Source organism: Octopus sinensis, linkage group LG13, assembly GCF_006345805.1.
Source record: "Octopus sinensis linkage group LG13, ASM634580v1, whole genome shotgun sequence".
In the NCBI taxonomy this organism is placed as follows: Eukaryota; Metazoa; Mollusca; class Cephalopoda; order Octopoda; family Octopodidae; genus Octopus; species Octopus sinensis.
In genome coordinates, this window is record NC_043009.1 from 27,239,976 (window position 1) to 27,255,247 (window position 15,272).

General features: G+C 31.9%; 1 protein-coding gene across 1 annotated transcript in view; it reads left to right on the top strand.

Moving 5' to 3' along the window:
* LOC115218261 (organic cation transporter protein-like) overlaps positions 1 to 14,194 on the top strand; it is a 20,640-nt gene extending 6,446 nt beyond the window's left edge. Inside the window, exons 3-11 of the mRNA XM_029788008.2 lie at positions 1,983 to 2,096; positions 3,379 to 3,752; positions 6,653 to 6,756; positions 7,892 to 8,046; positions 8,235 to 8,403; positions 10,181 to 10,447; positions 11,437 to 11,651; positions 12,522 to 12,630; positions 13,925 to 14,194. Coding sequence (XP_029643868.2) covers positions 2,045 to 2,096; positions 3,379 to 3,752; positions 6,653 to 6,756; positions 7,892 to 8,046; positions 8,235 to 8,403; positions 10,181 to 10,447; positions 11,437 to 11,651; positions 12,522 to 12,630; positions 13,925 to 14,138 — 1,659 coding nt within the window. The 5' untranslated portion in view covers positions 1,983 to 2,044 and the 3' untranslated portion in view covers positions 14,139 to 14,194. The remainder of the gene's footprint in view (positions 1 to 1,982; positions 2,097 to 3,378; positions 3,753 to 6,652; positions 6,757 to 7,891; positions 8,047 to 8,234; positions 8,404 to 10,180; positions 10,448 to 11,436; positions 11,652 to 12,521; positions 12,631 to 13,924) is intronic.
* Positions 14,195 to 15,272: the final 1,078 nt, after the last annotated feature.

Consider the following 15,272-nt stretch of genomic DNA (forward strand, 5'->3'; position numbering starts at 1 on the left):
TGGAATTCTGTTATTTTGTTTTAAACCAGACGTATTTAATGAGCTTTCTGCAACCAGGGAGAACGAGAATCTTTAGTTTCTTGATTTCCTTTCCGTTTTTTTTTTCTCGTTTCATTCTTTGCACCGACCCTCTTCATTTTTTCCCCCTATTTTCTTACTGCCCAGCGTCCTTGCATATAAAATAAACATATAACGCATATACAGAGCTTGAAAGATTAATTTAAGATGCATGGCGTATTTCATAAATATGCCTGTTCAAGTATCATAAAAAACATTAAACATGAAACTATTGGTAGCTCTTTCGGTTGCGTATTAAAATACCCGTATGGTATTTTAATAAATTTGTATGACTATAATTCGTTTAAAGAACCAGGTGCATTTTTAATCCTCTAACTAATTTACCTAGATTTATGCTTGCGTGGAAGATAGCTTCAATTTTTATCTTATTCTTGCTAGAAATATACTAGAATTTCTCCATCGAAACTACGATAAAAAGATCCTTCTTTTTGAATATGGCCATATTGTGAGTAAACGTGAATAATTTTACTATTCTGTTGATAATTTTTCTCTTTTTCTTTTCAAACATTCTCCTAGGAGAACAAAAATGCAAATTTGAAGAGAGATTTCAGAAAACCTGTATTTAGCATGGCTGAATCTATAAAACATCCACTTAAAACGAAAAAAGAATTGGAGGATACTGGTACTTATTTTATAGATGCCCATAAGAGATGAAAGGCAAAGTCAACCTTGGCAGAATTTGAACTCAGAACGTCAAGACTGACGAAAGGTCGTTAAGCTTTTTGCTTGTTGCACTAACGACTATTCTGCCAGAATAAAGCTAAAAGGAAGATCAAGTAAATAGTCCTCAAATATTACAAAGTGACAAAAATTTATTGTTCTATCTTTTTGATGTCGGCAGATTTACTGTTTTAAGACAGCCACAAGCCGCCTTTATTACATCTTGGTCCATTGTCATAACTTCATTCACGACCCACATGTCCTATCAGCATTTTGTATGTTTATTGTTATTTTAAGCCGTTATGAGTGTGCAGATGTATATGTATGTCAATATGAGTATATATATATGTATGACTTTTTTTTTTTACTAACATGGTAGAGTCAGGTAAGCAACTATCTACAGAACCTCTTTGATTTTAATCGATTTGCTTCAGTTATAATAATGTGCGACAATACTGGTTAATAGTAATGTTATGTTTCGTAATTTTTGTTTTATCGGCTGTGTTGGTTATTTTGCTTTCTCTATTATTTCTAACATTTGAACTCGTAACCTCTTTAAAGCTATTTAACTGATCTCTATGAATTTCGAACGCGAGAATGAATATTGGATGCTTGGAAAGATTATCTTGCATATCAGAAAGAAGAAAAAGATTTAGACTTTATGTAGAGTTCGTGTTGTCAATTTTGCGGTCATTCGTACATTCATTTAACAACGTTATTGTCACTAGTTTATTTATATGTACTCTACTGATTTACGAAACGTGAAAATCATTGATCCAAGTCATTTGACGTAGTACATTAATCGAATTCTCAGGTCTGACTTGAAATTATTTAAAAATATACAGTGTTCGCCATTTTCGTCCTCTAATATAATTTTAAAGTATATTGGAACTGTCTCGATGGGTAAAATAATTCCATTTACATTGATTTTTGACAAATATTAATTCAAGAGAAGTGATATTATCTCTTGTACTAAAGATACGCATTCTCCCAGATATGATAACTAACCTTATAATGTATTTATTAATACTGTATATTCTGAACGTTTCATTGAATGCATGATTGATCGTAAAGGATTTTGGAAAGAAAAAAATCTTTCTTATTCTTGCCAGAAAATCTGAACTTTTAACCCAAAATGACTGATGTCAATGTAATAAACAGCCATATTCTGTATATATCAATATTGTATTACCTGAGTAAACGGGGTAATTTTTTTTTCATTTCAATGATTTATCTGTTTGAAGTAATCTTTCAGGTAGAAAAATATTACAAATTTGAAGAGAAATTTAAAGTATCTGTTTTTACAATGGCGGAAAATGAAGAATTTCAGCTGGAATCAGAAAAACAAATGACTACAGGTTAGTAATAATACAAACATGGACTTGATAAAGTATTTCTATCTACAAATTATTTCCATAAATTATTTCTTCAGAAATTCTTGATATTTTAATCCGAGGCATGAATTTGTTTTTGTTCTTGTAAACTGTTTACGATTTTACTTTATTTAGGGAATGAATAATAAGTTGAAATTTCACATAGTCGATACTAAATTTAAATATTTTGTTTCAACAGACAAATTTGGACTTTATCCCTACCTAGATATACAAGAAATTTGTTGTGCATATCTTTAATATCCCTCTCTACATTGATTGTATTAAATAAGTAACACCAGGCTGCAGTTGAACATGGTGTGCCATACCTGATGCTTGCACATTAAAAAATCAAGACAAATCTAGTGATAAAGGCTATAAAACTAAATATAATCCCCAGACAGTTGTTAATCAGTTATTTACTTTAGAAAAACAAACTACTCACGTACTCATGAAGACCATGCGTTTGTGATCAACTATATAACCAATCATTTCATTATATTGAATATTAAAAAAAATATTGTCACAGCTTTCTTCCTAGATTTTCGAAGCTTTTACATGACCAATGATCTGTTTAACGGATTATTTCTTTGAGGAAAGTGTTGAGAACATATATACAATGAAACAAAAGGTGTAGTAGTGACACATTTGCAGCTTTTGTCTTGATATACAGGGTGTTCGGGCTAAGTTACACAGTTTGTATAAAAGGAACAGAAAACAATATCAAGCCCCAAAATGAAAAAAAGTATTTAAAAAAAGTAAAAAAAATATGAATAGTTTATGGTTGAGAGATAATTTACTGAACGTAGCCGCCCTCAGCTTCCACCACAACCTCAAGACAGCTCTGAATCCTGGTACATACGTTCCTCACCATGTACCTGGGAAGGTGTTTGAACACCTTGATCTTGGCCAAAGCTTGGCCTTTGCCTTGCAGAGGGAGTGACTGGCATCCTGCTCATTCATTTGAAAAGTTATCAATTACTATTGTATTATTTAAATGTTTATCGAAGGCGGCGATTTGGCAGAATCGTTAGCACGTCGGGCGAAATGCTTAGCGGTAGTTTACAGGGCTTTACGCTCTGGGTTCAAATTCCGCCGACGTTGACTTTACCTTTCATCTTTTCTAGGTCGATATGTTAAGTACCAGTCAATTAGTGGAGTCGATATAATCGACTATCCAACTCCCCACACATTTCAGGCCTTGTTCCTATAGCAGAAAAGATTATTTAAATATTTATTACATAAAGAGTTATGTTATTTTTTTTTTCAGATATGTCTGATAAAGATATTACACATATTTTAGAAAAATGTGGAACGTTTGGACCTTATCAGCGCTGGTTCTACGCTTATATTACAATAATATGCATGCTATGCACAACGCCGGGTATGAACTTTACATTCATCACTGCAAGCGTTCCTTTCTTATGTTACCCACCAAACTTTAATGCTTCGTTGATTCCTGCAAACCTTACAGAGAATGAATATTTACAAATGCTTCAACCAGACGGCGACGATCAATGTTCTGTATATAACAATAGTTTCACTGGGACATATTATACAACGCCATCAAGCAATTCGTCTGAACTACAGTGTTCTTATGGACGGAAATTTCTGACGGAGAAGTTTTCTTCGGTTGTAAGCGAGGTGAGTCAATCAGTCGACTTTAGTGACGTTGTTAACACTTCTCGTTGACAACTTAATTCTGATCGTTCTAGGAAATACCAAATTCTGCGAGAAGTGTTAACTTTCAACTAAATAGTCATGATATTATCCAGCTGTCGTTATCTGTGTTTGTTAGCTCTTGGATCTTTTCTCTTTGAACGACAGATAGAGAAATTAATTTTTTGGAAATAAACACTAGTAGAACGTGTCATATAAAACATCTTTTACTCTTAGCGTTGTTGAGAAAAGTTTATATTTTCAAAGTTATTTCGTGTTAAAATAGTTATATTTCGGTAATTTCAATCAACCAATGACGTGTATTCAGCTGAATAAAATTACTGCCGTTGTTTGTCAACAAGTTTCAGGCAAGTGTCTACTGCACCTCCTCTGTGTTGCTGGAGTATGTGCAGCATTGTGTGTTTCCTTTTGCTGTTGGGGGTGTGCAAAATCCTCCCGGTATTGTAAGTGTCAGTTTCTTTCTTTATGGGGTGTAATACAATATTTTGTTTTATTATTGTTTGTATTATCTTTTGTATGCGTAATGTGTTGAATATCCAGCCTGCTGGTGGTAGTTGATTTTATAGGGTGTGTTTTTATGTTTGTGGATTGTTTTATTTGGGTTCTATTGTTGAAGTGATAGTACCTTGCATATGATGGGAACTGTTCTTAGCATTGCTATTTTTTGGATAGTGTATAGCGTGGAGTTCCACCTATAGTTTCTACGATTTTGTTCATGTTTTTTTTTTATCATACCCAGTGCTCCAATTATTACTGGTATTGTTTTCATCTTCATTTTCCCAAACCTTGAATAGTTCAATTACGAGGACTTTGTATTTTAACACTTCGTTTTGAACAATATTTTGGTCAGAAGGGACTACAATGTCTATCAGTAAGCAGGTGATTTTTCTTTCCAATCCTTGATTATGATTATACCTGGGCGATTAGCTTTTATTTCTTTGTCGATGTGAACAGAAGTATCCCAGATGATTGTGGCCTTAATTGTTGCCTTGTACTTTGATTGGCTCATGTTTATACCATTTATTGTCAGTTTTTAATGTTGTAGTTTTGGCATATTGTCCAGTGGATATAACCACTCACTCGGCTGTTTCTATATATATATATATAATATAATATATATATATATAATATATATATATAATCTATCTATATATATATATATATATATATATATATATATATATATATATATATATATATATATATATATATTATATATACATATAAATATATATATATATATATTCAAATTTGGCAAGGATTGGACAACCAGAAATGGTGTGTTCAGCTAGCTCATTGTGCTTGTCGCACATCCTGTTTTCATTATTTTGCTTTTATAGTTGTTGTTCGTAGTTAGATATTTGTCTCGTGCAGCGAGAATCAATCCTTCAGTTTCAGCTTTTATTTCAGAGCTTTTGAGCCATTGTTGGCTTTTACTTAAGCTCACTTCTCTCTCAAGACTTGCAGGGTATTAGCCATGGAGTGACTTTTCTCTCCATTTCTTTTTTAGCACATTTTGTAGTTTTGTTTTCATCTTGTGTCTAATTGTCTCTTTGACCAATTCTGCTATGTTGTCATCTGAGGTCAGTGTATTTGTCTGATTTGTTCTGATTTGTATTTTGTTGCCTCTTTGTGTATAGAGAAAAGCATTTTCATTTTTTCGTATTCTTTATTGCATATAGTAGTCTTCCTTTTTTGTCTCTAAGAACTTTTCTAGTATAACTGTTGTTATTTCATAATAGTTCTCTAACTGTATCAGACCAATCCTTTGCGCTTTCTGCATTGATAGTAAGCCAGGGATTACCCTGAAATAATTTTCAGTTCCTTTTTTGATCATTACAAGTTTTCCTACAATCACAGGTATTGTTACCGTCTTGAGATACCACATTTTCTTTCGATTTCAATTAGCAAATCTTTATATTTTCTGAGCTTATCAAATTCTTTTGCCGAGATATTATTAGTACAAGGTATGCCCATGTCAATCCATAAACAGACTTTATTGTTTTGGTCTTTCACAACAATATCCGGTGTATTAGCTTTGATGTCTGTATGTACAAGAAACTCCCAAAGAATCGTTATATTTTCTTCCTCAGTTACAGCCTCAATGGTGGTGCTTGTACGATTTGTCGGCAGTTTTGACTTTATAATGCCAACATATTAACCACTGTAGATATTGACCAACTTTGTCATGTCTCGATTTATGCTCTACAGATGCTAAAACCTTACACACAGAGATTAGGTGACCCACTGCTTCAATCTCATTGTTGCAGTATCAGCACTTTGGGTCTTCTCCATTTTTCGACATATTAGATTGACCTTGAGCAGCTGAGATAAAACCTTTGCTCTCTGCCTTTAGGCCTGAGTCCCATAGCCACTGATCAGTGTGCTTCTGGTCTACATTAGCTTCAAAAATTTCAGGCCTTGTAAGAATAGGATAAAAATTACTATTTTTATTCTTTTCTTTTTTCCCTGGATTATCTTTGTTATGTCTTAACACCTCGCAACTTTCGGACACAATACTTTCCTCAACACATATGCCGCTACGTGTACTGCTGCTAATTGTGCACTTCCTATAAAGTTTCTTGTTGTTATTATTATAATTATTGTTGTTGCTGTTTTTAAAAAATTCATTATCGTCAACCGATATGACAATCGACGTTACTATTGATACCAGACGTATTATTCGATTCTGAATCAAAATCTTTTTATGAACTATAAATATAGACTGAAATCTTGAGCAATCCATATCCTAGTAATTATACAGCTTAAAATAAAGACAAAACACTTAAAACATCAGTATTTCTTTTAAAAAAAGACCAGAAAATTCTTGTATTTTAAATCGTATTTTATTAATTCTCTTATAGTTTGACTTAGTATGCGAAAGAAAATGGTTGAAATCCACTTTGCAGTCAATGTATTTTGCTGGTTACCTTATTGGATCAATTGTATTCGGAGTTTTATCTGACAGGTGAGATACTTGTCTTGTCTTTATCTTTAACGACATGATGTGTTTGAAGTTTGAACCCTTTGATTTTTCATACATTCTATCAGAATTCTTTCCTTTTGTAGGTTTTCAATAATTCTCACATTATAAGTAGAATCAATTATCAGAGGATGAGATTACCATTTTGTACATGAGATATGTAGTTGGTGTTTTTAATCATTTAATTTGAAGTTAGAAACGATACACTGCTTGCGACATCAGATTGCGACACAGTCCATTATTTCTATGACAATACTGTTGTTTGATGAGATTTTTCTCCTTACGCTTAGTTGTATCATGACTAATTTCCTGCATAAATGAACAGAACAAACTTCTGATGTCTTACATTTGTGATTCATATTTAGTTATCAATACTGTAAATATAGTTAGACATCTTGTGATAAAACTGCTAAAAAGAAAAATGAATATTACAACTTTCTAATTATCCATCCATTAAAATATAAGTTTCGTTTGAGACGATCATGAACGTATATATATAACAAATGAAAGAACAAATTTTATGTTCCTTTAAGGAAAAATTTTAACATCTAGACTCCCTTCACATATTCATATAAATTGCTTTCTGTAGAAATTACATAGATTTAGCTGGAAATTTCCCAGAATCTTCTGATTAGATTGCCACATGCTTTAAGATTAAACTTATAGATAACATATATAGTAAAACCATGAAATACCATCCCTCACCTCACCTCACTATTTTTGGGTGGTTGTGAGAGTAGAGTCTTCGGGTATCTCCTCCATAAGCTCCTATTAGAAGTATCCGGCGTTACACTTCCACTGGGACAAAGGATGTGAGGGCTATACGATAGATACGGCCAAAATACTGTTTAATCTCTGATAAAAGGGTAAGCAGACTTCCCTTTATTTCCCTTTTCTAAACACAAAATACATAAATTAAATGACTTCCAAAATATTGTGGCTTCTGTTAAAAAGATAAATCACAAAAAAATATTAATCCATGAAAATGTCAAATATTGAACGACTTAACTATTTATCCATGTTTACTTAAAACCGTTAATCTAAAATTCACCACCTAATGAGGTTTTTCATTGCATTTATATAAATGATTAAGTTACCATTTATTTTCTTTGTTTTACAGATTTGGTCGGAAACCCATTTTCCTCTTAACAAATACTGTACTGGTCGTCTGTGGAATTACCAAAATCTTCGTACCTTCATTAATCGGTTATATTATTGTCTATTGTATTCAAGGTGCTGGTTATATAGGTACCATAATTAGTACATATGCCCTGAGTAAGTTTTTCCGAGTTATATTAACAGTCTTAACGCTTAATCCTTGCACAATATACACAAACATGAAATGTTAATGTCTTAATAAATTGGAACCATTTAAGCCCCTCACTACATTCCTAATTATATCAAATTATTCAATATGTCCTTATTCAATTTAGCTAATTATGTTTGTTTTGTTGCTTTTACAGCTCTGGAATTTACATCCTTGAAACTACGTACACCAATTAACTGTTGGTATTTTAGCGGCGTCCAATTAGGGGGTCTATTTTTACCAGTGTATGCCTATGCCATCCCTGACTGGCATTACTTAGAATTGGCTTTGTGTCTTCTACCTGTAATCAATTTTTTCATCTCCATGTGAGTTAAATATATTTTGGTTTAGCTATGTTTCATTGTCCATAAATATGATTCGAAACACGAATATTTTCATCAATTTTCCAGTTGCGTACTTTTGACTATTCAGATGAGAACTGAACTTTTCAAACAAAAATCGAAATTTGTGATCATTTCATTAAAGTAAGCCCTTACAGTTCTCGATATTGTCATGTATTATCATTTTGTGATTCCTTGTTTCTCTTCATATTTGTACAATACATTTTTATCGGCTTTACTTGTATATATTCAAATTTACTAAATATTTATTATTTATACAAGGTATAAAAAGTATCTTCACAGTAAACATTCTATTGCAAAAAATATTTATAAGATGGTATAAGACTACAAAAGAATATATTAGACTTTACAAGACTTTAAAAAACTTTTTAAAAGAGCTGTTGAAAGTGTCGTCCTTCATTTTCAATACATAAGTTGACTCTTCTCTGCATGTTTTGAAATACATCTTGGAGAAAAAAATTCACTGCGGAGTGACTTTTTGAACACCCTATATTTAGAAGTAGACCATATATCGATGGTCGCTTTTACTTTTGTTGGGTTTTCGCTGTTTTTCGATACGTATATGATCTGAAAAATCGTAACTTTGTTAGAAAATTAACATTATCCTAAGGATATGCTTAACTAACTTCACTAGTGCATACAAACATATATGCATGCACACACAAGCACGCGCGCACAGACGCACACAATTGACCTAAGAGAACTAACTCGAAGTGGCCAGTGGCATGTATTTGAATAAAATACACAAATACCAGTATGTCAAATACCTTTCAACAAAAACTATGAATTTATTAACATCATTTTCAGCTGTAGAAGTATCAAAATTGCCAAATGGCAGTTAGGATCAGCTGCACTTGAGAAAGTGAGATAATATGAAGATTCCAAAATCCTCCATTTATATATATATATAGTTGAAAATATGTGGAAAACATAAAAAGTGGAAGAGAAATGCCTTCGTTTCACATAGTTTAATATAATTTTATAAAGAAATTTATAATATATATATATATATACATATTTTATGGTTGTCGTGATATTCAACCAGTTTTCGCTATTTGAATTAGCTTTTGAAGAGCCACTGAGAAGTAATCAATTCTTGTAACAAAGAGGTCTCGCCATTACTTCACAATGTCCCTTGAAAAGTTAATTTAAATAGCGAAAACCGGATGGATATCACGACCACCCCCTGCCGGAGCCTCGTGGAGCTTTAGGTGTTTTCGCTCAATAAACACTCACAACGCCCGGTCTGGGAATCGAAACTGCGATCCTACGACTGCGAGTCCGCTGCCCTAACCACTGGGCCATTGCGCCTCCATATATATATATATATATATATATATATATATATATATATATATATATATATATATATATATATATATATATATATATATATATATATATATATATATATATATATATATATATATATATATATATATATATATATATATATATATATATATATATATATATATATATATATATATATACATATATATATATATATATATATATATATATATATATATATATATATATATATATATCACCTCAATTAGTGACAAATCATTTTTTCCTTTTTGTTTTATATTGAGTATACCCGCCTTCCTTATTTTATCAGAGAAATAGCCACAAAATTGATGGACAATATCTCATTATTGAAATTTATTATTAAGAAAGTAACAAGCTTATTATTATTAATAATTTTCTTAAGTTTTATTTTAATTGAAAATTTTAGATTTCTTCCCGAATCTCCACGGTGGCTTATTGGGAAAAAACGGTTTCCAGAAGCCAAAGCACTTCTTGAAAAAGTGATGAAGAAGAATAATCAGCCCAATGAAGAAGTTTTAGATATTTTTACAAATATGGAAGAAAATAGGATCAAGAACAGTCTTCGAGGAAATACACGAGGAGTAGTTTTACCTAAAAAAAGGAATCATACTTTTATTGATCTGTTTAAAACATCATGGCTTGCATTAATCACACTTAATATTTGTTTTACTTGGTAAATAGTTCTTACCTAATATTTTACGTGTTTCATTGCATGTTGGTATTATTGTGTTGCTATAAACATTTTTGTAGATGATTCGGATATTTGCCTACATTAGAGAACGGGGACACAACATAATTGAATGCTATATCAGGATATTACACGTGTTAGTCATAGAGATAAAACGTTCAGCATCACATTATAATAATATTAGTAATTACATACACTGAATAGTCGGTACCTATTGCGATTTAAAGAACATTCTACTATGGTTTGTGTAGTTTGGAAAATTCTTGATTGAAGGACGAGAGTAATTATCTGAAATTTATATAATTAATGTAAATGTTGAATGGCAGCTTATTATCTTAAAGCAAAAATTTTGTGGGAATGTTGTTGGGGTTGAAAAAGTTCGATGGGTGAAGATGAACAAAATTGTAAGCATTCGTTTTGATTATACAATACAGAAGAGATTATGAACATCGGGTGATGTCGGAAATTTCCGATATAGTTACATCATTGTAATATTGCATTGACTGAAGACTTCTTCGTTAAGGTGGACATCTCTGCTATAGTCTTATTCTGCAGTATGTTGGGTCTTTATACTCTCATAGTGTAGTCATAAATAACACCATAGTGTTGGGTATATTAATTTGCTCGATACAGAAATATGTTTCGGAATATTTTCTTATATTTTGATAAAAATCTATCATTTTAGGCGGCGAGATGACAAAATCGTAGGTACGCTGGGTATAATGCTTAGTGGCATTTCGTCCGTCTTTATGTTCTGAGTTCAAATTTCTCCGAGGTTGACTTTACCGTTCATCCTTTCGGAGTCGCTAAAATAAAGACCAGTCGGGATATTGGGGTCGACGTAATCGCCTTTCCTCTTCCTCTGAAGTTGTCTAAATTTCAAACGAATTTCTAATGAATGTAACTGTATCGTTTTGCCATGTATATGCAAATAATATATGTTTGATGTGTAATATGTAATTATTATTTTGCAGGATGGTCTGCAGTATGTTATACTATGGAGTAACTCTTAATAGTCTTGATATGGCAGGAAACCGCTACATAAACGTTTTTATAATAATGGCTATAGAGTTTCCCAGCTTTTATTGCACTTATTATCTATTTACACGTTTCGACCATCGAAAGCCTATTACTTTCTTTTTGGTGTTTAGTGGATTAAATTGCATCGCATCGAATTTTGTAACCAAAGGTAACTATGTCAAAGGTTTTATGTTTTAAACACGTTTGATACTAATGTTTAGTTATGTAAAACACATATTTCAATCGTGTGCTACTTTACGCTTACTTAGTTATGCAGAATGCATATGTGAATCATTTTGTACTCAATGTTTAATATTTTAAATGTTTTATTAAAATGTTCACAATTCTAGTATATCAAATAGTTATTTCTCCTTAATACTGGACCACAAATATGCTTTTAGAGACAATTTTTGTAAATCTCGAATGGCAGAATGTTATAACCACATTGTAAATACATTATAAAATATCACGTGATTACTTTCGAGGCACAATCACTGAGACATTGATCGATTTATGATCTTTTACTTTATTTGGTCAACAATCGAGCTTCCATATTAATTTTATCAAATTACTTTTATCAAACATTTATTTAATTCAGTAATATTTACGTGAATGATAGTTACATCATATAAAGGATAATGAAGTCCGAAGCGATAACTTTTACATAAGTAAACTATTGATCCAAAACCTCTTTTACTCTTAAAATTCCTTTGGTAAAAAATATTTATTTCTAGTAATGAGGCAGGAATTACTTCAAGTATCCTCCTTTGTTCACTCTAATAAGTATTTAATACAAATTATTTCTCAGCTCTGCATACATAGGATGCAAATAGTTAATACTTAAGATGTTTATAGCCAAGATTATATTTGTTTCACAACTGTTAATTAATTACCATATGACATATTATAACGGATAATCTAATTAAAAGTGGGATCATAAATTCCACAATGAGTGTGAGATGTTGAATGAAACCAAATGTTATAAAGCAATTTCAGAGATATGTTGCATTATCTAAACTTCGGTCTTATTGTGTTATAGGTTCATTCTGGTTTCCGGTGATCCTGGTTGTTCTGGGAAAGTTTGGAATCTCTGGAGCGTTCACTTCAATTTTTCTTTTATCAGCAGAAATATTTCCAACCGTTGTTCGGTAATCGTTCTTGATATTTATCTTTTGAATATGTGAGCGTCTTAATTAGCTAAGTAGACAGCATTTCAAACACCACATAATGTGTAGCTTCCGCTGCACTCTCAGGTGAATACTTTTGTTTCAGGTTTCTGCTGCACTCTCAGGTGAATATTTTTGTCTCCCAACCTTTCAGATCAACGAAATGTTACAGAATTACTTGCTTACATCAACAAAAATTTCACCTTCACACTGTACGTTTTGTATATTTCATCATGGATTTAATATTCCCCATATCACTTTATGATTTTCTCATCGCTCCATGATATTATTTCTCTATTTCTTTATTTCACCATATAAGTTCTTGGTAATTTACAATAAATTAAAAATTGAAATTAAAATTTAAAAAAAGACAGAAGGGCGCTACTTTTGGATGACACCTTTTGCTTATCTCCCTTGGGTTTTGACTCTTGAGAAAAAAAAAACTGTGTTGGATGATGAATTTGGTAGCATTATTTTGAGTATGTATAATGTTTGTATATTTTGGTGCTAAGGGAGTTCATCAGGAGGGCCGCGTACCTTCTATGTATACCTTCAATGTATACCTTCTATGGATACCATCTATGTGTGGAGATCGTATGTTGTATATATTCAATGTTCACGTTCAGGGAAACAAACAATCCTGATGATATCGGCAGAGTGGTTGGGAGTTGTTTGAAATGCCGGAGGGTAAAATATTGCTTGTGCATGCAAGGAGACAAGATACCATCCCTGATGTTTAGCTTTTCCCATTTGGTGCCTCGTACCCTGTATTTTCTGGATTTAGTAATAATGCTGTATGTTATTTGGGAGTTTCTTTTCTCAAAAGTCAAGCCCAAGGGAGATAATCATTAAAAAGGAGAGGAGTATTCAAAGGTTGCAAGACGCAACGAACATTTTAGAAAAATAAAAAAGAAATAAATGGAAATTTTACTGGTGAATGTGTTAAATTATAAAGCACCAAAAGAGAATGACTCTCCCTAGACACAAGTGTATATATATATGCATATATATATATACTTTATTGAAAAACAGCAAATATATCACAAAAACTGTTACTCGGAGTTTCACGTTTTCATTTGTCGGACAGTTTTGTATATGTCTGTATATCAGGATTATAAATACTCATAACTTTCCATTGTGATGATATTTATATTACAAACTTTCTCAGTATTACGGTTTAAGCAAACCTCATGAATGTTTCATGCATTTATCTCTATTTGTTATGTGTACGTCTCAATTATGAACACAAACTAATTTGTATTATTCTTGCTTTCAGAACAAATGGGTTAGGAATAGCTTCACTGTCTTCCCGCATCGGTGGCATAAGTGCACCCTTTTTACTGCAACTCTCGTACTATGTGAAATGGCTTCCTCTAAGTATCTTTGGCCTTTTGTCGGTGATAGCTGGATTATTGTTGCTGTTACTTCCAGACACAAAACATAGAAACTTACCTGAAACATTTGAAGATTTGGACAACTGGAAAAGCTGATAAAGCAACACTTTTACTGGATGGAAAATGAAGTAAAATTTCATGCAAAAGATTATATTGACAAATTTCAGTTTTTAAATATTTATTATCTCTGATATTTTACAATAAATGATTTCAAAAGCAAGATCAAATAATGTCCTCTTAATCTTAAATTATTACTTTGAGGTTATTTTAAATATTAACTGTTCATTTGTTATAATATTACATTTTGAAGGTATATATGCTAGTTAGATGAATTGGGTACATTTTACTGATGATAGTCACAAAAATATAGATAGAAATTACGAAAGAGTAAGAAGCATTTTAAAGGTAGGGCCAGTTCATGACACGGATTATTATGAAGGTCCTGGTTTCCAGACTAGGACAGAGTCAGAGGTTCATTTTGGAGTCGAGAAGTTAAAGTTATGGAGTATAACACGATGCAGATATTTGACATCAGTGATAAACAGGCATTTACAGGTTTTATGAACAAAAGTAAAGCAGCTGAAGAATTAATGGCCAAAGTTGGTTTCCATGCTAAAAGAGGGGAAAGTAGAAGCAAAGGGAGACATAAGTTGGTCAAAGTAATTGTATGAAATGCTTATCAATTCTATTAATGAAGATTGTTCCTATATTAGACCTAACTCTGACTGGGAAGGGAGAAAAAACTAATTTTCTTTACACACATGCATAAAAATGCAGGTATACAGACTCATTCCGTACAAAATTATTTCTTTCTGTGAACGCACTGAAGCATAATTTTTAGTGCAGTGATTGTTGCTTAGCCTCAATTCCTCTAGTTTCGATCCTTCGATCCTTTTAACTTTTCGTGAAGTAAAACTTTAATTTTAGTAGCCAATATGTCTTTCGTTTATAACAAAGATTTGAGGCTGATTTGTTTGCTGTTAAATCTAGCAGCAAGAGTGTTTATCTAATTGTTATGTTTTTGTGTCACTGTTAAAAGATAGAGTGAGCTTTTTTTTCTCTATAAAATATAGGTCCGTTTCAGCGTGTGAAAACTCCGAATATAGTGCTAAGTTACAAAAGAAAGTTCCACACGAAACGATACGGTAACTCGGTTTCAATTCCCAAATTTCATTTCATTTAAGTCGTTAATGAACATATAAAAAATGAAAGTCGTAATTTCACATTTTT